The sequence below is a fragment of the Schistocerca americana genome, chromosome 11 (genome assembly GCF_021461395.2).
Source record: "Schistocerca americana isolate TAMUIC-IGC-003095 chromosome 11, iqSchAmer2.1, whole genome shotgun sequence".
NCBI classification, from domain to species: Eukaryota; Metazoa; Arthropoda; class Insecta; order Orthoptera; family Acrididae; genus Schistocerca; species Schistocerca americana.
Window position 1 is genome coordinate 188,201,573 of NC_060129.1, and position 23,376 is coordinate 188,224,948.

General features: G+C 40.4%; 1 protein-coding gene across 3 annotated transcripts in view; it reads right to left on the reverse strand.

The window, feature by feature from the left end:
- LOC124553575 (neprilysin-2-like) overlaps window positions 1-23,376 on the reverse strand; it is a 479,037-nt gene that overhangs the window by 14,504 nt on the left and 441,157 nt on the right. For 2 of the 3 annotated variants that reach the window (XM_047127419.1, XM_047127421.1), the window contains exon 12: window positions 9,347-9,465. In XM_047127419.1, coding sequence (XP_046983375.1) covers window positions 9,347-9,465 — 119 coding nt within the window. Of the gene's footprint in view, window positions 1-9,346; window positions 9,466-17,731; window positions 17,901-23,376 lie in introns of all 3 variants that reach the window. The other variant, XM_047127420.1, reaches the window with a different exon arrangement.

The following is a 23,376-nucleotide window of genomic DNA, read 5'->3' on the forward strand; positions in this document are numbered from 1 at the left end:
TTACCTGTCTCGGTCACGTCTTGTTCGCATTGATGGCACTTTGAACAGTGGACGTTACATTTCAGATGTGTTGCGACCCGTGGCTCTATGCTCCATTCGATCCCTGTGAAACCCTACATTTCAGCAGGATTATGCACGACTCCATGTTGCAGGTCCTGTACGGGCCTTTCTGGATACAGAAAATGTTCGACTGCTGCCCTGCCAGCACATTCTCCAGATCGGTCACCAATCGGAAATGTCTGGTCAATGGTGGCCGAGCAACTGGCTCGTCACAATACGCCAGTCAGTACTCTTGATGAACTGTGGTATAATGTTGAAGCTGCACAGGCATCTGTACCTGTACACGCCATCCGAGCTCTATTTGACTCATTGCCCAGGCGTATCGAGGCCGTTATTACGGCCAAAGGTGGTTGTTCTGGGTACTGATTTCTCAGGATCTATGCAGCCAAATTGCATGAAAATGTAATCACATGTCAGTTCTAGTATAATATATATGTTCAATGAATACCCGTTTATCATCTGCATTTCTTCTTGGTGTAGCAATTTTAATGGCCAGTAGCGTATTTTCTGAGGCAGAAAGTGTGGTCCAGCCCAGCAATTGGCTACCTGAGCATGGGTAAACACCTGAAACCATCAATCTATCTGGGCAGTGTACCAGAGCGAGAGTCGTTATTCTGCTGCCCCCATTCTGCATGCTAGCAAACTGCACACTACACTATACCTGGCTGACCAAGAATTCGGCTGTCAGGCTGTGCCCAGACCGAGGTGCCACCGCACTCAGCCCAGCCGGTGAATTTCCCCCACTGCCACTGCTGGCTGTCTGAGCACAAGGAGGGGAACGTTTCATTATTATTTAATACGGGGGTCACCCCAAAAGAAGTGCACACTATTTTTTTTTTAATCCATCTTTTATTCTACATGTTTGAAAGTTTTACAGTGTGCAGATACATCCTGTAGGAACAATATTTTCATTTCTCCACATAATTTCCATCCCTCTCAACTGCCTTACGCCATCTTGGAACCAGCACCCCTATACTAACACGGTAAAATTCTGGACCAACCTGTTGGAGCCACTGTTTGGGAGCATGCACAAGGGAGTCATCAATTTCAAACCTTGTTCCACGAAGAGAGTCTTTCAGTTTCCCAAAGAGACAATAATCACACGAAGCCAGGTCAGGACTGTAAGGCGGGTGATTCAGTGTTGTTCATCCAAGTTTTGTGATCACTTCCACGGTTTTTTGACTGAAATGTGGCCGTGCTTTGTCGTGCAACAGCAAAACATCCTGCTTTTGCCGACGTGGTCGAACACGACTCAGTCGAGCTCGAAGTTTCTTCAGTGTCGTCACATATGCATCGGAATTTATGGTGGTTCCACTTGGCACGATGTCCAGAAGCAAGAGTCCTTCGGAATTGAAAAACACCGTAGCCATAACTTTTCCAGCAGAAGGTGTGGTTTGGAATTTTTTTTTTCTTGGGTGAATTTGCATGATGCCACTCCACTGATTCCCTCTTCGTCTCTGGTGAAAAATGATGGAGCCATGTTTCATCACCTGTCACAATTCTTCCAAGAAATTCATCTTCACCATTCTCGTACTGTTCCAAAAGTTTGCTGCATACCATTTGTCTTGTTTCTTTGTGAGACACTGTCAACGTCCTGGGAATCCACCTGGCACAAACATTTTTTAACAAACACTTTCAGTATTCTGCAAACACTTCCTTCCCCTATCCCAACGTAGCGTGACAATTTGTTCACTGTGATGTGTCTGTCAGCAGTCACCAATTCGTTAACTCTCTGCACACTGTCTGGAGTGTGTGCAGTACGAGACCTGCCGCTGCGAGGACAATCCTCAATATTGCCGTGCCCGCTTTCGCCACATAACCTGCTTGCCCACCGACTAACTGTACTGCGATCGACAGCAGCATCTCCGTACACCTTTTTCAACCTCTTGTGGATGTTTCCCACTGTTTCGTTTTCACAGCACAGAAATTATGTGGCAGCACGTTGCTTCTGACAAACGTCAAGTGTAGCAGCCATCTCGAAGACATGCTGTGATGGTGCCACTCACAGGAACAGGTCGAACTAAGTTTGAAAACAAGCGGTAAAGATGTATCTATACACTGTAAAACTTTCACACATGCAGAATGAAAACTGTATTTTTACAAAAATAGTGTGCATTTCTTTTGGAGTGACCCTCATACTTCTGGCACACTGGAGACATAATTTTTATCCGCAACAATCTGTCAACGTATAGAGAGATGCAGGTAATTTCACAGATTTTCCCACTCGAGTTGCCACTAAATAGTGACTTCTTTAGTTTCGTGGTTGAGAAAGGTCTTTCCCACACCTACGTTGATCGAAATGTTGAAGCACTTTTACAACCTCGTTATGGAGATGTGGAAAGTCTACCTGAGAGGAACAATCTAGATGTCCTACACAGTTGTACCGTAAAAGCATTTGTCTTTAAAACGGGAATTACACTGGAGATCAATCATCTACATCTGCACGTACACAGGGGCACTTTCAACTGAAATGGCAAAGCTCTCAAAAACAGACGAAAGATTGTCAGTCTGCTCAAAATGTTTAGGAAATTATCCCTGAAATTATTTTGAAGCCACAATGAATTCTCCAAACCTTGCTGTTCCTTTAATGCCAGTCAGCTTAAGGAACTGGACTGTTTGTCATAATGCGCCCCTTCTACGACACAATGTTCTGTTAAACTGTATCTCCATCAAATCATAAATAAGTAATTTCTCTTCTTGCAATGTCTTATTGTAGGAAACAATTTGGATTTTCCAGGTTTTGTTCCGGTACTCTTTTTTTCTTTCATAAATCCAGCAATAGAGAGTTAAACCAAAAAATCATTCCAGGCATGCCATGTGACTTAACCAATGTACTTTGCAATAATACAGGGCTATTAAAAAAGAAGCTACACATTTCAAACTACAAAAGATAAAAACACAATTCCAACTTTCCTGAAAAGGTAAAGTTCAAACTTTTGTGTGTTCAATGTGAGCACCACATGTTACACCACAAATATGAAAACAGTTGTTCATTTCCTGACATATACAAAGCATCTGGTCTCTCGTTATCGAATTCACAGCTTCGACAATGCGATGTTGCAGACTTTTGAGAGCATCCGGCACAAGGGGGATAAAAATGTGGTCTTTTACGTAAGCCCACAGATAAAACTCAAAGGGTGCTAGGTCTGGAGACTTTGGGGGCCGCTGACGATGAAGTTCATCTTCTGCTCCTCCTCTTCCAATCTGATGTCCCAGACATCACATCTTGTGGCTTTTATCTGTGCAGTTACGTAAAAGATCGCGTTTCTATCCCCTGTATACCTGACACTCTTGAAAGTCTGTCACATCCCACTGTTGAGGCTGTAAATACAATGAAGAGCGACCAGCTGCTTCATGTGTGTAAGAAATGAGCCACCATTTTGATATTTGTGGTGCTCACACTGAACACACAAAAATTTCGATCTTTTGTAGTTTGAAATACGTTCCTTCTTTTTGAGTAGCCATTCTCCCTGCTCTTTGTTCAGTTCCGTCGAAAACTGTTGCAACTGGCAGCAGAATGATGCATCTGACACACACAAACACACACACAAATTTCAAGCTTTCGCAACCCACGGTTTCTTCATCACGAAAGAGGGAAGGAGAGGGAAAGACGAAACGATGTGGGTTTTAAGGGAGAGGGGAAGGAGTCATTCCAATCCCAGGAGCGGAAAGACTTACCGTAGGCGGAAAAAAGGACAGGTATACACTCGCACACACACACATATCCATCCGCACATATACAGACACAAGCAGACATATCTAAAGGCAAAGAGTTTGGGCAGAGATGTCAGTCGAGGCGGAAGTACAGAGGCTTCTGACTATCGTCACCTGTCAAAATACTGATCAAAAGATTATCTGTTTCACTACAAAAATTTTTTGAAAAATTCTTGGGGTGGGTGTTTCCTCTCTGATATTTGTGGTTTTAGAGCAACATACATGGCAGGTAATCACAAGTGGTTTAAGTATACAGATGTATCATGATTAGCAGCAAAACCTTATATTGATCTAAGTTTGCAATAATAAAAGCAAAAAAAAGTTCTAGTATAAGTGGGTCCAAGGGATACATTGTCAGCACATATAACTGAACAACTGTTGCAGTTATGTATAATGTTATCAACAGAATGTTTCTATTTTGCTTCACACACAAATTGTGTTATCATTTTCGGTTGCATATGCAGGGTGGGTGAAAATTACCTCCCCACTGGAAATTGTTTATAACATTTTAATACATAACTGATTTCATGAAACAAATAATTTGTTTGCCCACAATGGTAGAATTTATTACACTATATCGCACTTATGTCATTGCAGGTACCAATGGCAGACCACGGTGCACCGTCTAACTCTTCGTGAGTCAGCTCAGCTGTCACTTGGTACGAAATATGGGAATCTGTGGTACAACTGCACAGATGGTGGCATAGTGTGAAAGGAGCTCATGCCTCGGTAGATGCAGAGGCTGTATGGACCTGCCATTTGAAGCTAACGAACACAGGTTCTGCATCACAGATTAGCAGACATGGTCGACCCTTAACATCTGGGACAGAGGAAAATGTGTAAGGGGTTCAGAAAATGTTCACTCAAAGTCATCAGGCATCTCGCAAACCGACACACAATCTGAATATTTTTGAAGAAAGAGTTGAATTTTCATCCACGGACATCTGTCACAAATATCCGTGTCCGTTTACAGAAACTGGTAGATAATTGTGCTGCTTATGCTGAATTTTAGCTGTGCATAACAATTCTACCACTGTATGGAACACAATGTGTTTTGTTTCATGTAAACTGGTTAAATATTAAAAAATTATAAACAACTTTTAATGGGGTTTTAATTCTCACCTACCCTGTATAAAAATTTTGAGCATATTCGACGATGTCAATTTTCAACTACTTTCATGGAAAATTTTCTAAAATTGAAGTATTTACTGCTCAGTTTTATTCACAAGTAACACACAATTTAGGGGATTCAACAGTGATTTGGTTTAACACTTCAATGCAAAATTAGAAGGTGTAATGCATTTATTGTATTTCTGTTGAAATTATTCCCATGGAAAGTGAAATAATTTGTAAGTTATAGAATTAAAAAGTTTCAGTATTTAACAGAAAAATAAAATAATAATACAAAATGCAGAAATTTTATATTTTCATTCTTGACTCTTAGTTTTATAGACAGCACATTTTTATTGATATCAAAGTAGTATAATAAATCTAGTTCTTCCTGATTTCACTAAAAGCTTTGTCAGTGTCAGAAACTGTGTTAAATAAAAATAAATTGTTTCTTCTTTTAATATTTAGCACTAGAATTAATTTTTTTTGATGAAGGTATGTTTATGCAGTACTTATTTGAAAAGAAATAATAACTCATCTTCATTATCACTAGATTCAGATTTCTTTATAGGTCTTACCAAGAGCCCACGAAAAGGAAAGATTATGTGAGAGGCTCGGGGGAGCGGCGCCAAATGGTATGTTGCCTGTGCAGAAAAATATTTTCGAACTGGAACTCGATTCAGTGGGGAAAACTATTCGATAACCCAAGCTTTGAATTATTTCCTTCACTGCAGTTTATCGTATTACAAGTTTTGTTGGGATTCATTTATAGTGAGAGTAACGAACTCGTGCGATCTTTCATTACTCTATACTGGGGATGCAGTTAAGAGTACCGGTACAAAGCTCACCTCAGCTGCTTGTATTCTCACATTTGAAGTGATCCATTGATGTTGTAGCAGTCGCGGCACAGACCTCTATATGCACACTGCAGTCTGAGATTAATTTCAGGAAAGGTTTTTCTTGTTTCACTAAGGATTCAATAACAGTATGTTGCCGAAATGAATAGCTGATGACAGCCATTTTGTAAATAAAGCCTGCGGTCATGTGACATAAGTTAGTGACGACAGTGTGCCAATACTCGGTGAAAGCCTGTCAATTACGGAAATGCATTCATTTTTATTGCATTGTTAGAATTTCAGTTGTAGCGAAGCTTTGATCATGACTTCCAGTGCAATACTCACAAGTATACCGGTATATGACTGATATTGTTGTATTCAGGCTGAAGACTGGTTTGACACAAATATCCATGCTACTCTATCCTGTGCAAGCTTCAAGCTTCATCATCTTCACATAGCTAGTGCAGCCTCCTTCTGAACCTGCTTACTGTATTCATCTCTTGGTCTCCCTCCACAATACTTACCCCAAAACAAAACTGATGATTTCTTGATGCCTCAGGATGTGTCCTATCAAACAATCCTTCCTTTTAGTCCGTCCGGCCAACCTGATTTAGGTTTTCCGTGATTTCCCTAAATTGCTCCAGACAAATGCTGGGATGGTTCCTTTGAAAGGGCACGGCCGACTTCCTTCCCCATCCTTCCCTAATCTGATGAGACCGATGACCTCGCTGTTTGGTCTCTTCCCCCAAAACAACCCGACCTTCCTTTTAGTCAAAATTTCTTTTTCTGCCAACTCAGTTCAGCATTTTCTCATTAGGTACTTTCTCAATCTACCCATTCAATCTTCAGCATTCTTCTAGAGCACCTCATTTCCAAAGATCACATTCTCTTCTTGTCTGAATATGTGTGTTTCCACTCAATAATGTCTCATGGAATAATTTCCTGCGGTAACTCATCACTTAGAAAGCAAACAGTGACTGCACAGAATCACAGAAATCATATAGATACCTCTTTGAGGAGCTAGGCGTTTTCACTGCCCCGTCACAATGCTTATATTCCCCCATCACAGTTTCAGAACAGTGATGTCCATACCTCCAACACTAGAGAGAAACATGACCTTTATTAAATCCATTATTCGAGCTCCCAGTAGCTCAAACAAGTTCAGTATACAGAAGCAAACAGTTTTGATCATTTGCCCAACAAAATAAAATATCTGACAGGTAGCAACACATGTTTTAAATCTAACTTATAATCATTTCTCCTGGACAGCTGCTAGTCCCACAATGAATTTCAAGTAAACTGATAGGGGACAAAAGAAACTTTTAAAAAAAGTGTAGTTGCATGAGTTGGACTAAAATTATAATGTATTCATTAATGTTAACACTAATCATATACACATATCACGTAAAGTGTGATTAGTTTCACATCAGTCCAAGAAAAGAATTGGAACACGTAACTAACTAACTGAACAGCATATGACATTGACATTTCACTTCCATAAGACTACACTTCTAACAAATCCCTTCAGAAAAATCTTTCCCAGCACTTCCGTTTGTATTTGACTTTAACAAATATCTCTTTTCCAACAATGCTTTTCTTCCTATTACCAGTCAACAGTTCATTTTCTCTCTACTTCAGCCATAATCATTTTTGTTGCTGCCCAAACAACATAATTTGGCTCCTTTTGATGTCTCATTTTAATCTAATTCTATGATCACCACCTAATGTAACCTACATCTACATCTACATATATACTCCACTAGCCACCAGGCGGTGTGTGGCCGAGGGCACAATTCGCGCCTAAGTCATATTGCCCCCCCCCCCCCCCCCGTTCCACTTGCGGATCGCGCAAGGGAAAAATGACTGTCTGAACACCTCAGTATGAGCTCTTATTTCCCTTATCTTGGAATGATGATCATTGCATGATTTGAAAGTTGGTGATAATAATATATGCTCTACATCCTCAGTGAAGATTGGATTTTGGAATTTAGTGAGCAGCCCCTTCCGTATAGCATGTCATCTATCTGCAAGTGTGTCCCACTTCAAACTTTCTATGAGATTTGTAACACCCTCTCAATGGCTAAATGTACCTGTCACGAATCTTGTTGCTCTTCTTTGGACCTTCTCAATCTCTTGAATCAGACCCAACTGGTAAGGGTCCCATATAGACAAACAGTACTCTAAGACTGGATGAACTAACATTCTGTAAGCTATTTCCTTTGTTGAAGGACTGCATCGCTTCAGGATTCTACCAATAGACCGCAATCTGGAGTTCGCCTTGCCCGTTACTTGTGTAATCTCATCATTCCATTTGAGATCATTTCAAATAGTCACACCCAGATACTTGACTGATAATTTATTTTGTACTCGTACATTAATGGGGATTTTTGCCTTGTTATACGCAGTAGGTTACAGTTCCTGAGATATAACTGCCAGTCATTACACAACACATTTATTTTCTGCAAATCCTCATTGACTTGTTCACAACTTTCGTGTGATACTACTTTCCTATAGACTACAGCATCATCAGCAAACAGTCTAAGGCCACTGTCAATACCATCAACCAGATCATTCATGTAAATCGTAAAAAGCAGAGGACTTATTACGCTGCCCTGGGGCACACCTGAAGTTACTCTTGTTTCTGTTGAAGTTCTCCCATTCAGGACGACATACTACTCCCTGTCTGTTAGAAAACTTTCCATCCAACCGCTTATGTCATCAGATAGACCGTAAGCGCACACTTTTTGTAGCAAGCGACGGTGCGGAACTGAGTCGAACGCCTTTCGAAAGTCGAGAAATATGGCATCAACCTGGGAGACGGTACCTAGAGCCTGTTGTATATCACGCACAAAGAGGACCAGCTGTGTCTCGCATGACCGCTGTTTCCCAAAATCGTGCTGGTTTCTGCAGATGAGTTACTCAGAGTCTAGAAAGGTCATTATGTCTGAACACAAAATATGTTCCACGATTCTATAACAAATCGATGTCAGTGAAATTGGCCGGTAATTACGTGCATCTGATTTTCTACCCATTTTATAGATTGCTGTGACCTGGGCCTTCTTCCAGTCCCGTGGAACTTTCCGCTGTTCCAACGATCTCTGATAGATGACGGTAAGAATCGAGGTATATTTGTAGCATAGTCAACACAAAATCTTATGGGGATACCGTCTGGGCCAGATGCGTTTCTGGCGTCTAAGGATCTTAACTAGATTCCATTATCCTTGTGTTATTTTTAATGTTAATCTCTTTTCAAAATACTTTATATTCCATTCAACTACTCTTCCAAGTAGTTTGACATCTCTGATAGAATTACAATGTCATAAGCAAATTTTATAATTTTCATTCCCCCCCGAACTTTATTTCCCTTTCCAAATTTCTCTTTGGCTGTCTCACTCCCATCTCTGCCACTGCTTTCCTATCATGTCCTTAGATATGAATAATTGCAATCAGCTCCCTGTGCAATTTGTAGATACCCTCTTGCTCCTTGGATTTTACCCCTGCTTCCCTCAGAATTTCAAACAGTGTGTTCCAATCCAACATTGTCAAAAGCTTTGTCTAAATCTGTAAATGATCTAAATGTAGGTTCGGTTTCGTCAATGTTTTTTTGTAAGGTAAGAAATACGTACCTGGTCGTCGAAGCCGTGCGTGATCTCGTGTCCGATGACGAAGCCGATGGCGCCGTAGTTCATGTACTTGGGACGCTCGGCGCTGAAGAAAGCGCCTTGGAGGATGCCCGCTGGGAACTCTGTGGAATTTGTACACACTTCCGTCACTACATGTACCGCTGTTCTGGGCCGAGCCCCCTCTGCCAGTAACTGGTAGCTATTCACTGAGATGTAACTACTGAGACCAAGTCTCTTATTAAAATAACCAAAGTAGTAGGTAGAAGAATAATGATCGACATTCAATGAGGAGACACAATGGGATATTCTTAGTAAATAAAGTTCAGATAAAGACACCCAAACCAGTGAATCAGGCATCACAGACACTTTGAGCCAGCAGACGAGTGCATTACTGGAACTAAAGGGAGGTTAATCGAAAGACACTGAACTTTCCAGATACCACAATGATGGACAGATTTGTCATTATCGTAATCATCATCATTTGACATCTGTAGTGGATATCTACATCTACATCGATATTCCACAAGCCACCTGACGGTGTGTGGCAGAGGGTACCTTGAGTACCTCTATTGGTTCTCCCTTCTATTCCAGTCTCGTATTGTTCGTGGAAAGAAAGATTGTCGGTATGCCTCTGTGTGGGCTCCAATCTCTCTGATTTTATCCTCATGGTCTCTTCGCAAAATATACGTAGCAGGGAGCAATATACTGCTTGACTCTTCAGTGAAGGTATTTTCTTGAAACTTCAACAAAAGCCCGTACCGAGCTACTGAGCGTCTCTCCTGCAGAGTCATCCACTGGAGTTTATCTATCATCTCCGTAACGCTTTCGCGATTACTAAATGTTCCTGTAATGAAGCGTGCTGCTCTCTGTTGGATCTTCTCTACCTCTTCTATCGACCCCATCTGGTACGGATCCCCCACTGCTGAGCAGTATTCGAGCAGTGGGTGAACAAGCGTACTGTAACCTACTTCCTTTGTTTTCGGGTGGCATTTCTGTAGGATTTTTCCAATGAATCTCAGTCTGGCATCTGCTTTACCCACGATCAACTTTATATGATCATTCCATTTTAAATTACTCCTAATGCGTACTCCCAGATAATTTATGGAATTAACTGCTTCCAGTTGCTGACCTGCTATATTGTAACTAAATGATAAGGTATCTTTCTTTCTATGTATTTGCAGCACATTACACTTGTCTACATTGAGAAAAAGTCTTCTTCCCCAGGTTCCAGTCTCCAGCTATATGCATCCACTTTGCAAGTTGCACAAGCACAATTTGCACACCTGTCTGAGACTGCAGACATGTGTGCAAGTTGCGCTTGCGTGAGTGTCTGTGTGTGTGTGTGTGTGTGTGTGTGCATGTGTGTATGTGTGTCTACTGCTGACAAAGGCCTTAATGGCTGAAAACTATGATAGTGTGAATCTTTTTATTGTGCCTATCGCCACTCAGCATCTCCACTACATGGCGAGTAGCAACTTCCCTTCTCTTGTATTTTTCTGGAATTAAACATGTATTTTCACCAACATATTAAGGGTAAATTAAAGTTACCACCAAATATAATCGTATGAGTCGGGTACGTGTTTGAAATCAAACTCAAGTTTTCCTTGAACCTTTTGGCAACTGTATCATCTGAATTGGGAGTTCAGTAAAATGATCCAGTTCTTATTTTATTCGAGTTGCCCACAGTGACCTCTGCCCATACTAACTCACAGGAACTATCTACTTAAATTTCACGACAAGATAAACAGCTTCTAACAGCAACAAACATGTTACCGCAAAATGTGTTTACTCTATCCTTTCGGAACACCACTGTTGATTTATTTTTCCAGACATAGAAGAATACTTGTTTTGATACATTTGATAGAGGTGTCCAAAGAAGCTTAATCTTCACTTTGCCATTTTTCTCTATAATTTTATAGATCTCCTGGTTACTTCTCATTTTCCATCCATCTGTAGTTTGTATTGCACCCATTATTTTTTTTAATAATTCGGCTTTCAAGTACCTCTATCCTGCCCAGCTTATAGTTCATGATTGAACACTGCATGTATATGAACAATCCAGTTTTACCACTGCTATAGTGTTTTAGTTTTGCTTTTCTAGATGTGAATTTCTTATTGTAGCTATCATCTGCCCATATGCTCTTTCCATTTTACTAGCTCTAACAGTAACTGCAATTTTTTTGTGTCCATTCTATTGTATAGATTCTCCAAGATATTTAAATTTACTAATACTCTATATTTTAGCTGTTGGTTTTTCTTGTATTTTGCTGCATTTTTTTAATGAATTTTGTTTCTTTCTATTGAAATTTTGAGACCAATTGTATTCACTACTTATCCAGAAAATTGGTATGAGTAACTGCATCTGTCACATTTCATGAAAGTATTGCAAAATAGTCTGCAAAATCCACACAGTTTATCTTGGCTCCATTTGCTCTGCTTCCCAGAATTATTAGTTGTGACATTTTTTGTGTCTGTGCAGTGGCTTAGTTGTTAATTTGTATAATTTTCTTTCTAATGATGTGTTCATTAAACATTATTATAATTGATTTTTACATCTATTTTTGAGTTTGGACCAATAAATGTGTGTGTGTGTGTGTGTGTGTGTGTGTGCGCGCGCATGCGCACATGAGAGCGTGCGCGTGCATGTGAGTGAGTGACTCCCTACACAGAGCTGGGGGAAGACAGGAAAAATGAATGACCTGATGATAGATGGAGATGGACATGTGATGTCACAACACATGCTAGAGTGGAGGGACGCATATAGCTGCAGACTGGATTGTGTGGATAAGTCTGCTGGAGTGTGCAATGGATGCCAAGTGGCTTGCTGACTATGATAAAGGAATAGTCGTAGTTTGGAATGTGAGCTGAAAAGTGCTGGTAAATGGGTACAATAATTTTAAAAAATGTTTAAATGCCTGAAATTGTTTAATTCATCTTGAATCAATCTATCATAAGCTCAGTTGTGCATTCTTGATCATAAAAATGTCATCCTCATGCTGAGCAGTAATTATTACAGCGGGCTACATCCAGTCCCTGTTATGGGACACACCTATGGTAACTGGACATTCTCCATACGGGAAGATTCCCAGATATGCTATATTTGCCTGATTTTGTTTTATTCTTACTATTCTTCTTCTTATTATTATTACACACAAATCATAATTTTTTCCCTTTTGTTTGTCTACTGACTAAGGCTACCCATTACTTGCATTCCCAAAAAAAATAAATATCAATAGAAATTCCCCATTCTCCCAGTATCAAACTTCCTAGCTTAATAGAAGTTATATTTTTTTGCACTGTACACTTTAGCAAATGTTCACAATAATCTCAGCAGTCATTTCTCTATGGTTCATTTATGTTTCATATAAAACATTGTATGATGAAAATATTGCTTCTTGCACTAGATCTCAACTGAACTGTTCCATATAGTCTAGAGACTAATCTTGAGAGAAATTTTGCAGTAAATGAATGGATACTACCAGATTTAACAAATTCAAAAGTTGAACTGATCATTTCTGTCACGTATCATTTGCAGCATTAATCAATAAGAAATAATAAAGAATAAATTTAAGAGTCACTGGTTAATTAAACACAAAACTGAAATTACGTTTTTTGATGTAAATATTAAACTAAATGTGAAGTACAATGTTTTTAAATATTTACTTATATTGTGAACCAAAAGCGTGTTCAGTTACTGTCCTATTATATTACTTAATCAATATTGTACCCAGTCATACTTCAATAAGTAATCACATTTTGCAATTCTAATGTAAAGCAACTACTCTGCATCTACGAAAAGCTCAACAAACAGAACATACATGCATCTAAATCTACTAATAGACTAATTCAGGCAAGCAACATAATGCAGTCAACAAATGTAAGCTCTTTGGAAATAAACAAAATAAAAACATGGAAAATAGTTCTCAAAATTTAGTTTACCAAATGCTGCTTCTTTCACCTTGACCAGATTCAACGTTTCCAGATTATTATATGTAAACACAGAGTTGCCAGCAATAACATGAGAGAGATTTTTTCTATTGAATAGTATTAGACCTCCAAGAGGTTGATCTTCAGTGCTTTGTCAAACTCCTAAATATCTCAACAGAATAAAAAATTTGAAATTTTTCTGCACATAGTTATGCCATTAAGCAATATATATATATATATATATATATATATATATATATATATATATATATATATCGAATTTCATGTTCACACTAGAATTACGTATGTGAAGGTTTGACCGCATGCTTTATATGAAGGCTATTTCTCAAAGTTTGTGTGACATCAGTATTCTATTTATGAATGTATATTTTTAACAATAGTAAGTAGTTTGTCTATGCATTCAAAAAGTAACTTTGCAAAGCTTTCTGATTGTTATTGTTATTATTATTATTATTATTATTATTATATGCTACAGTATAGGTGGTGATTTGATTTTGGTGTATAATTGTACTTAAAAAGTTAATTTTCACATTTCAAATCTTGGCGAACCTTTTAGTTTTTTCTTAGTCTGAGCATATGATCAAATACACATTTACATGGCACTTTTTGAGTGTTTTTAGCATGTTCCTGTTAAAATGGCTCATCTCTGTTCAGACTTTATGCTTCGTGCACTTGTACAACCTAAAACTATTACTGTCAGTCTATTTATTTACACGTAACTGACAGAAAAGCACTTCACTCTGACAACCTGAGACGTTTTCATTATGTCACCTTTTTTATTGCCAACTTGTCAACAGAATTGTAGAGGGTGGTGAGAAACTGTCTGGAAAGCTTGTAAGGCTATTATAGAGTAGGTCGTACTGAGGAATAATTGCTACAAAAAAAAATTTAATACAGGTTGTTTATAAATGAATATCGGGGTTTTAATGCTTTATAATATTTATTATATTAAACTTAGTTATAAATGATATGTCAAATGAAAGAGCAACTTAAACAGTTTTACTAAGAACCTTATAAATGTTCAATGTGAGCACCATTTGTAACACAGCACACATCAAGTCTATAGTCGAGTTCCCCAAATGTTGATAAGTGTGTCTTCAGTGATAGTAGCAACAGATGCTTCAGTCCGGTTCCTTAATTCAGGGAGGTCTGCCGGTAGCGGAGGCACGTACACACGATCCTCGATGAAGCCCCAAAGGAAAAAATCGCATGGCGTTAGGTCGAGTGAACGTGGAGGCCACGCAAAGCAAGCCCTATCATTGGGCCCCTTGTGGCCTATTCAGTGCTCATGTACAGTGAAGTTCAACCAATCGTGTACTTCACTACGCCAGTGCTCAAATTGAACATTTATAAGGTTCTTGGTAAAACTGTTTGAGTTGTTCTTTCAATTGACATATCACTTACAACTGTAATTTTAAGGTAATAAAATTTATAAAGCTTCAAAACCCCGATATTCATTTATAAACACTATATACATTGCACCGTGTCCAAGTTAATTAAAACTGAAGTTAGTCAATCAGGTTGTCATACATGCAAATTCAAGCAACCCACCAGAGACGGGGTCACCAGACGTGTTCTTGGTTTGGTTTCCTAAAACCGAAGAAGAGAGAGATACTAAAACTGGACACGGGACAGTAGTAAGACCAAACCTGAGCCAAAGGCTGAGCAGTCTCATGTGCTGTCATCTACGCTAGGAGAACAACTCACATGAATTGTATCTGGTGGGCCAATTGAAACTGTGCCTGCAACAGCCTGATATGCTAACTTCAGTATCAATTAAACATATCGAATTTATTTCTTAACAATTATTTCCGAGCACAAGCTACCTCGCAACACCCTTACAAGCTGTTCCAACTGTTTCTGACTGTTCTGTATCCAGGGTGATTCAAGAGGCTGTGCACAAGCTGAAGGAGAAGATAGAGAAGTCAATGTACAACTTTGGGGCAGCAAGAAGGCAGATGAATTTTAAAGATTGCTACTTACTCCAGTGCTATTTTAAAAAACAAAGAAGAATTAAGTCTGACTGTAAGGAAGAAATGTCATTGGATCTCCCTCCAACAAAATCTAGTGACTCTGAAAATTGTTCATTATCTTAGATTATTTTTACATTTCACTCCCTTTCCCCCTTCTGACAGTCTATTCTATACCCGGATCCCGCTGCAGCCACTGCCGGGTCTGGGTGCTGACGAGTCCTCTCCACGTGGCTCGGTCCTCCCACCACTTTCCTTCCTCCACTTGCTGCCAGGTCACACCTCTCCTTTCCACAGATATTCTCACTCCTGTTTTCCACCGTGTTCTTGGGCACCATCTAGGTCTTTTTCCATCCATCTTTAGTTCTTCCATAATTTTGAGAAGTCTCTGCCCACACATCCTCTTAACACGCACACACCATCTTAATCTCTTTTTTTTTCAATTTCTTCTCTCATACTTTCTTGTTTAAGGTCCTTTCTAATATCTACATTCCTTACTCTGTCCATTCTTGTTTCCCCTTAACTGCTCTGAGAAATTTCATTTCCCCTGCTTGCAGTCTTCTCCAGTCCCTTTCTGTCTTTGTTTGTTTACCCTCCATAGGTAACAATAGGGAAGAAATAACTCTTATACATAAGTAGTTTTGCTTTTTCTGTTTGGTAGAAATTGCCTCCCTTCTGTAACCTCCTATTAATTTTGTTTGTGATTCTTCCATCACTAGATATTTCACTCGCTAAATAAGTGGTCTCTTCCAAATACCATTACTTATCTCTTATCTTTATTTATTTTTAATCCATACCTTTTCATTATTTCCTTCCACACATCAAGCTGTAACTGTACATGTACCTCTTTATCGCCCCATATTACCATATCATCTGCAAAAATCATCTTTTTGTCTTTTTCTTTTACTATATCTTTAAGTGCCCTATTCATTCCCTCCATCACGACATTAAAAAGTTTAAGCCCTTGTCTTATTTTGAAGTATTCAGAGCTCCCCATGGTGTTCTAATTCTACAATTGTGTCCTCCGTACATTCTGTTTATTACATTAATGTATCCATCTTCTATATCTATCTTCTTCGTTTCTTCCCACAGTCTTTCCCTGTTAACTGAGTCATATGACTTTTCTATATCTATAAAAACCATTACCACCCTTTTGTTACACTCCCAACTTTTTTCCATCAGTTGACGGACAAAAAATATCAGGTCGATCGTGCTTCTTCCTTTCCTAAACCCATACTGTTCTTCACTCATCTCCTTCTGTAGCTTTTCACTTATTCAGTTCACTAAAATTCTTTCAAAAATCTTGACTGTATGACTCATAAGGGTTATTTCTCTGTAGTTTGTACAAAATCTTTTATTGCCTTTTTTGAAGATGGGAACAATGTCTCCTCTTCTCCAATCATCAGGTACTGTACTGTTTCTCCACAGTCTTGATAGTACTCCATACAGCCACTGCATTCCCATTGGACCTGTTGCTCTTATCACGCCCACTGATACTTCATCAGGTCCTGGGGCTTTCCCCCCATTCATCTTCTTCACAGCTATTTCCATTTCTTCCCGCGTAAATTCTCCTAATTCGGCTTCCCAACTTCTATCAATTTCTCCATTATTTGTTGTTTCCTCGTGTACCTGCTCCTCAGCGTTTGACAGTTTCTTAAAATGTTCCCTCCAGAGATCTTTTATATTCCCTGGATCTTCAATCACAGTACCTTCTAACAGTTACGTGGGTGAAATGTCATTGTGACTGTCACTAATGTTTCAAACAATTCCACAAGCTAGGTTTGATACGAGCATCAGTCATTTTCGATTAGGTTTTCTTGAGAACCCCTTCCCATTACCACCCAAAGGTGCTTAGATAATCTTATCCCAGTAGTATTATACATTTCAGATAACAAGCCGTGTGTGTGCCAATTTTGGATGGAATTACCCCGGGCATTCCAGATTCGTGTTTAACAAGTCACCCCCATCGTACTGACACTCTGATTCATAGTGGTTAAGTGTCACTGAGACTGGCACAAATCAACCCAAAACTAAGTGAGTTATAGTGGTACGTTTAGTTTTTAATTATTTTTAAATGTAACCCACCTCTAAAGGAGCTATGGGTATCTCTTGTCTCCTGGCAGCAAAGCACACACGCACGCCCCCTCCCTTCCCCCCCCCCTCCCACACACACACACACACACACACACACACACACACACACACACCCCTTGGTTGCTGGGATTTGGCTGGGAAAAAAAACAACCCCTCCCCCTTCCTGGTGACCACTTCAGTACAAAATGAAATATATGTAAAAACAAGCAGCTTTGATATAATGCCAAACAGTTCCTCAGCAGTAATAACAGCAAATGAATGTCACAATTGTGAACACTCTGACGCACGAAAAGTTACCCTCCGGATCTCTCAACACTCGTATGCCGCAGACACCGTTCCTCGGGTTCTGCTGACAGTTGCGGCGCAGAGTACTCACGTATGGAGTTCTCGATGGAGCTGTAGAAGGCGTTGACAATGGCGGGCCGGCCGTGGGTGATCCACTCGGTCTTGTTGACGGGCTGCCGCAGCCGGCTGAAGGAGTAGTTGGTGCCGAATTTGGTCAGGTTGAGCACGCTCTCCAGGTAGAGGGTCGGGCTGACGTCCAGCTACAAGGGTACACTCGTGGGCAAAACACGTGGCAGAGCACTAGCTTACGAGGTGAGAAGCGTGTGCGGTGCTCGAGAGAAGACTACGGGACTGCCCGGTGGCTGACAATCCTACAGCAAATCCTCTATGTACGGGGTGGGATTCCTGTGCTCGATCTCTCCAGGTTTCCCACTGTCAGAAGGTGGAGTTCTGATAACACAGAGGCACTGAATTGAGGCCTCATTATAGTGCCCGATCAAAAAGTTTTGTGGAGTGTCTAGGGAAGCCTTAATGGCCAGACACCCAATTGTCGGGAACCGTACAGGAGATCTTCTGTGTATAGCATGTGAGGATTCTATTCGGCCATAGTTGAACCCGCAGTGCTTCCTATTGGGGCAGAGTAGGTTCTGACATAACAAACACATAATCTGATACTTCACCAGAATGTCCAATGTAATCTTTTTCTACAAAATCTAGGGAAATCGTGACGGGTTTAAAATTGAAACAATACCAGAGAAGGAAAGTTGCTACTCACCATATACGGGAGATGCTGAGGCGTGATAGGCACAATAAAAAGATTCCCATCCTTGTACACAAACAAATCTCCCGAGCCTTATCTTTCCAGTCTCTCACCACCTCCCAAAATCCCACAGTCCGCCCACAGAGGAGCATTCCCTCGTAACTCAGTACCGTCCGGGACTGCAGCAACTGAATTACATTCTCTGCCAGGGTTTCGATTACCTCTCGTCGTGCCCTGAAATGAGAAATGTCCTACCCACTATCCTTCCCACCCCTCCTATCGTGGTATTCCTCTGTCCACCGAACCTACACAATATACTCGTCCATCCTTACACAACCCCCACTCCCAATCCCTTACCTCATGGCTCATACCCATGTAATAGACCTAGATGCAAGACCTGTCCCATACATCCTCCCACCACCACCTACTCCAGTCCGGTCACTAACATCACCTATCCCAGCAAAGGCAGGGCTGTGAAACCAGTCATGTGATTTACAAGCTAAGCTGCAACCTGCATTCTATGTAGGCACGACAACCGACAAGCTGTCTGTCCGCACGAACGGCCACCGACAAACTGTGGCCGAGAAACGAGTGGACCACCCTGTAGCTGAACTTGCTGCCGAACGTGATACCCCTCATCTCAGTGACTGCTTCACAGCCTGTGCCATACGGATCCTTCCCACCGACACCAGGTTTTCTGACTGGCGCAGGAGGGAACTTTCCCTGCAATACATCGTACGTTCCCGTAACCCTCCTGGCCTCGACCTCCGTTAGTCACTGTCCCCACCCATCCGGCTACCTCCTTGTTCCCATTCCAGCACTACACAGCTGTCATTTCACCACCCCACCCGGTCTTTTAATTTTATTTATTTTTATTTCTCTCTTTTCCCTACTTAACCACTCCCCCCTCCACACCTTCTGTCCTGCCCTCTGTCTAAACTGCAGCACTTCACTGTCCTCCACCCCCACCATACTATCCCTCCCCCTCCCCACCCCAGCTTTCTCCTTATTCCCACCCAGTCGCCACTCCCGTCATGCACTGGTGCTGCTGTTCGCAGTGTGGTCTCAGCTCTCTGAGACTGCAGACGTGTGTGCAAATTGCGTTTATGTGAGTGTGTGTGTGAGTGTGTGTGTGTGTGTGTGTGTGTGTGTGTGTGTGTGTGTGTGCACATGTGTGTCTACTGCTGACAAAGCTTTAATTGTGTGAATCTTTTTATTGTGCCTATCATGACTCAGCATCTCCGCTATAAGGTGAGTAGCAATTTTCCTTCTCTGGTATTCTTACATTCCATCCTGGATTTCCCATAGTTGGGTTTTAAAATGAAATTTACCAATCGATGAGTGTCTTGACTGAACAGTTTGACCTGCTTTTGCCTCAGATTGTGGTGCTGTGTACACTTTTGAAAGCATACGGTTTTAACAGTCAGAAGCTAGGGGTTACAAGACTAACACATTTCAGTGGGTGCAACTGGTCATGCGAGTCCCGTAGCCTTTCAGCACGGCACACAAAACACTTACCTGTAATACGGTGGCTTCTTCCGTGTATGTCGGGTTCAGTTATCCTCTTGTTAGCTCAGCAGGAAAGGTCAAAACTGCAGTCAGGAGCAGCACCAAGCGGGGGATTCGACATTACGGGAAGACTGGAATGGGATTTTCAAAAATCGTCCCGAAGAGCACTTCACTAGACTTTGAGCAGTCGCGGTTAGATCGACAGACTGGGGAAGTTGCAGCGATTTGTGGCCAGAGCCAGGAGGTGTTAATGTTAATCTTATGGGCCATGCAGGCAAACTCCAGCAGGTCGCATCACGTATAAAGTCTTAGCAGCCAAATTGGCAGATGCATACAAAACAGCTGGCATTTCAATTGTACGGTAAGGCATGCTGGTGGTCAGCCGTGATGACACGGCCTTACTCTGAGGTTGTGAAATACCAGAACTGCCAAGCCTTATCATTTTTGCATTCTGATTGCAGACACTCTCATTTAGTATCTGGACTGATAATCAGATCCAAAAGAGTCAGAAAAATGTACTTTTGTGACGGAAAATGTCTACTCATTAAAAACGGCTACTGGAGGTCTGCCTTCACAAAACTACTACTATTTCCATTGTTTTCTTGATGCTCCAAATACGTTTTAGGTCGGATACGTTATCCTCAGAAGACGCCCTTTATTTAAGAACCTTATTTTTTTCCCCCAGTGGTGGTTTACGTGTCAAAAAGAAAGTATATTATGAACGACTGACAGGCAGATGGTGAAGACATTGGACAATTCGTACCTGTTATTCTCTGTCAGTGTAACATGCTGCTATGATGAAACTCCATTTTGGGTAGAGAATATTTGAATATTTTGATCTCCATTTGGGAGGGGAGAGCCCCAGATAAATTTCTAAAGCTAGGGAAATGTATGAATTACACTATTATGGCTACTGACCAGACATACATCTGCCCTTGTGAAAGGAATACGCCACATTCACATGCCACGTAGAACAAAACACAACGCCTTCTGTCCTTATTAAGGGTTCAGCAAGTTGTAATTGCCAGTTATCATTCTCATATGGTTTTCCTGCTGGCCCACCACCAGTTGTACACAAAATGTAACAGAAACATTGCACGGTACAGTTCCCAACTAATTGTGAGTAACAGAATTTCAATTAGCAAACAACCCTCACTGTATTACAGAGTGGTATTTCTTGGGGCTGCCCTATGGTGGTTTCTCAAAATTTGCTAAGGAGCTCTTTCTTCTAAGTTTATTGGTCAGAGAATGTTTAATGCTGAACTATCGGCTATACAGGGTATATCAGTCATTAAATTTACAGTGAGTGCCCTAAAGTACACACACCCAAAATGCTCAAATGAAGTGTCGTCTACCAACAATGAGACTTTCAAAAATAATACAGTCACTCAAAATACACATAGTTTATCCTTCTTCTTCTTGCATCAAATATGGCCAACAATGGAGCACATAAAGAAGATATTTTTTAAAATTAGGTTCTCCTTTATATCTTCTCACTACTTTTTCATTCTCTCACTCTGCTGTTGTTTCTGTTCCTTTTTTTCTTGAAAACTGTTGAAGTTTTTTATTTTGTTTCTGAATTTCTCTCTGTTTTGAATGTCTTCATCAGCTGTGTTCATCTCTCCTGAGTATTTTTATCTCTGTTTCACTGATTTTTTGTTATTAAAATATTGGAAGATTCTATTCATTAATCTATTGGGCTCCATTCTTTTCACATGTTCAAAGAAACTGGCCCACCTTCTGTTGATTGAGTCTGAGACTTTTGGAACCTTTTTTGTAGAATTCTCTGTAGTTGCCATTTTCATTTCTGTTGGGTTCCAGAGTTCTGCAAAGAATCTCCCCCCCCCTCGCAATATATCTTCGTTTAAGTGTGGCAGTGCTTCGGCTGGTTTTACAGCTGTTTCACAGTGCCTAATTTTCGTTGTAATGAAGATTTATTTTTTATGGTAGACTCCTTGGGGAGCTGATATGCCTTCTCATTTTCTGAGAGTTGTTTGCTCCTTCGTTCAGTCCATTGATTTGAATGACTTCTCTCAGGTATCTAAATATTGGAGCTTTCTTAATTTTTCCAAAATACCAGATGTACCAGTATGAAATGAGCATATTTTTGTGAAAATGAAACACTAATTTTGAATTGAAAAGTAAAAACATTTTATTCAAAGTACTGACTTTTGCTTTCTATACATTTTGACCACCTTTCTGGCAATTTGTGGACACCACGCCAATAGAAATGTTCATCTTTTGAAGCAAACCAATCAGACACCCAATTTTCGACTTCTTCGTAGGAATCGAAGTGTTCCTCAGCCAATGCGTGTCCCATTGATGAAAACGAATGGTAGTCGGAAGGGGCTGAGTCTGGTGAATACGGCGGGTGGGGTAGCAGCTCCCAGCCAAGTGTTTTGATTGTATCCTGAACCAGGTTTGCTTTGTGTGCAGGTGCATCGTCGTGTAAAAAAATTACTCTGCCATGTCTTCTGGCCCATTCTGGTCTTTTTTCGATCAATGCATAGTTCAAATTGATCATTCGTTGTCTGTAGCGATTAGTATTCTCAGTTTCACCTGGGTTTTAGTGGCTCACAATACACCACACCTTTCTGATCCCACCAAACACAGAGCACTGTCTTCTTGCCGAATCGATCTGGTTTTGCAGTCAATGTTGATGGTTGCCCCGGATTAACCCATGATTTTCCCCATTTAGGATTCTTAAAATAAATCCATTTTTCATCACCAGCAACAATTCGATGCAAAACTGATTTTCTTTCATGTCTTTGAAGCAAAATTTGACAAATAGTTTTTCAGTTTTCCATCTGTCTTTCATTCAGTTCATGTGGCACCCATTTTCCACACGTTTGGATCTTTGCTATAGCTTTCAAACAGTTACATATTGTTTGTTGTGCAACATTTAGCATTGCTGCCATTTGCTTCTGACTCAAAGTATCATCTTCATCCAATATTGCTGGCAATTCGGCGTCTTCGAACTTTTTTGGTCATCTTCCAGGTTCTTCACTTCTTACATCAAAATCATTATTTCCGAACCATTGAAACCATCTTTTGCACGTTGCTTCTGATAGAGCACGATCACCATATCCCTCGACAAGCATTCGGTGCGACTCTGCAGCACTTTTTTTCAAATGAAAACAAAAAATTAATGCTTTCCACAAATCATCACTTTCTGGTACAAAATTCGACATTGTTAACACGATGAAAACATATGATGATGTTCGTTCCATGACTTGATGTACACTAAATATCTTTGATAGATGTCATACCAACAAAACTAAAAAAAATTAAGGCTCGTTCACAACAAATGTTCCCTATAGACACATTTGTATCTTAAAGCTCATTTCATACCAGTACACCTGGTATGTTTTCAATGAAGCAGGAACACATATGATATTTGTGACGTACTCTATTTTGGATGTTGAGATTTGTAGGCCTGCTTTCTTTTAACCCCTCTGAGGTGTGAC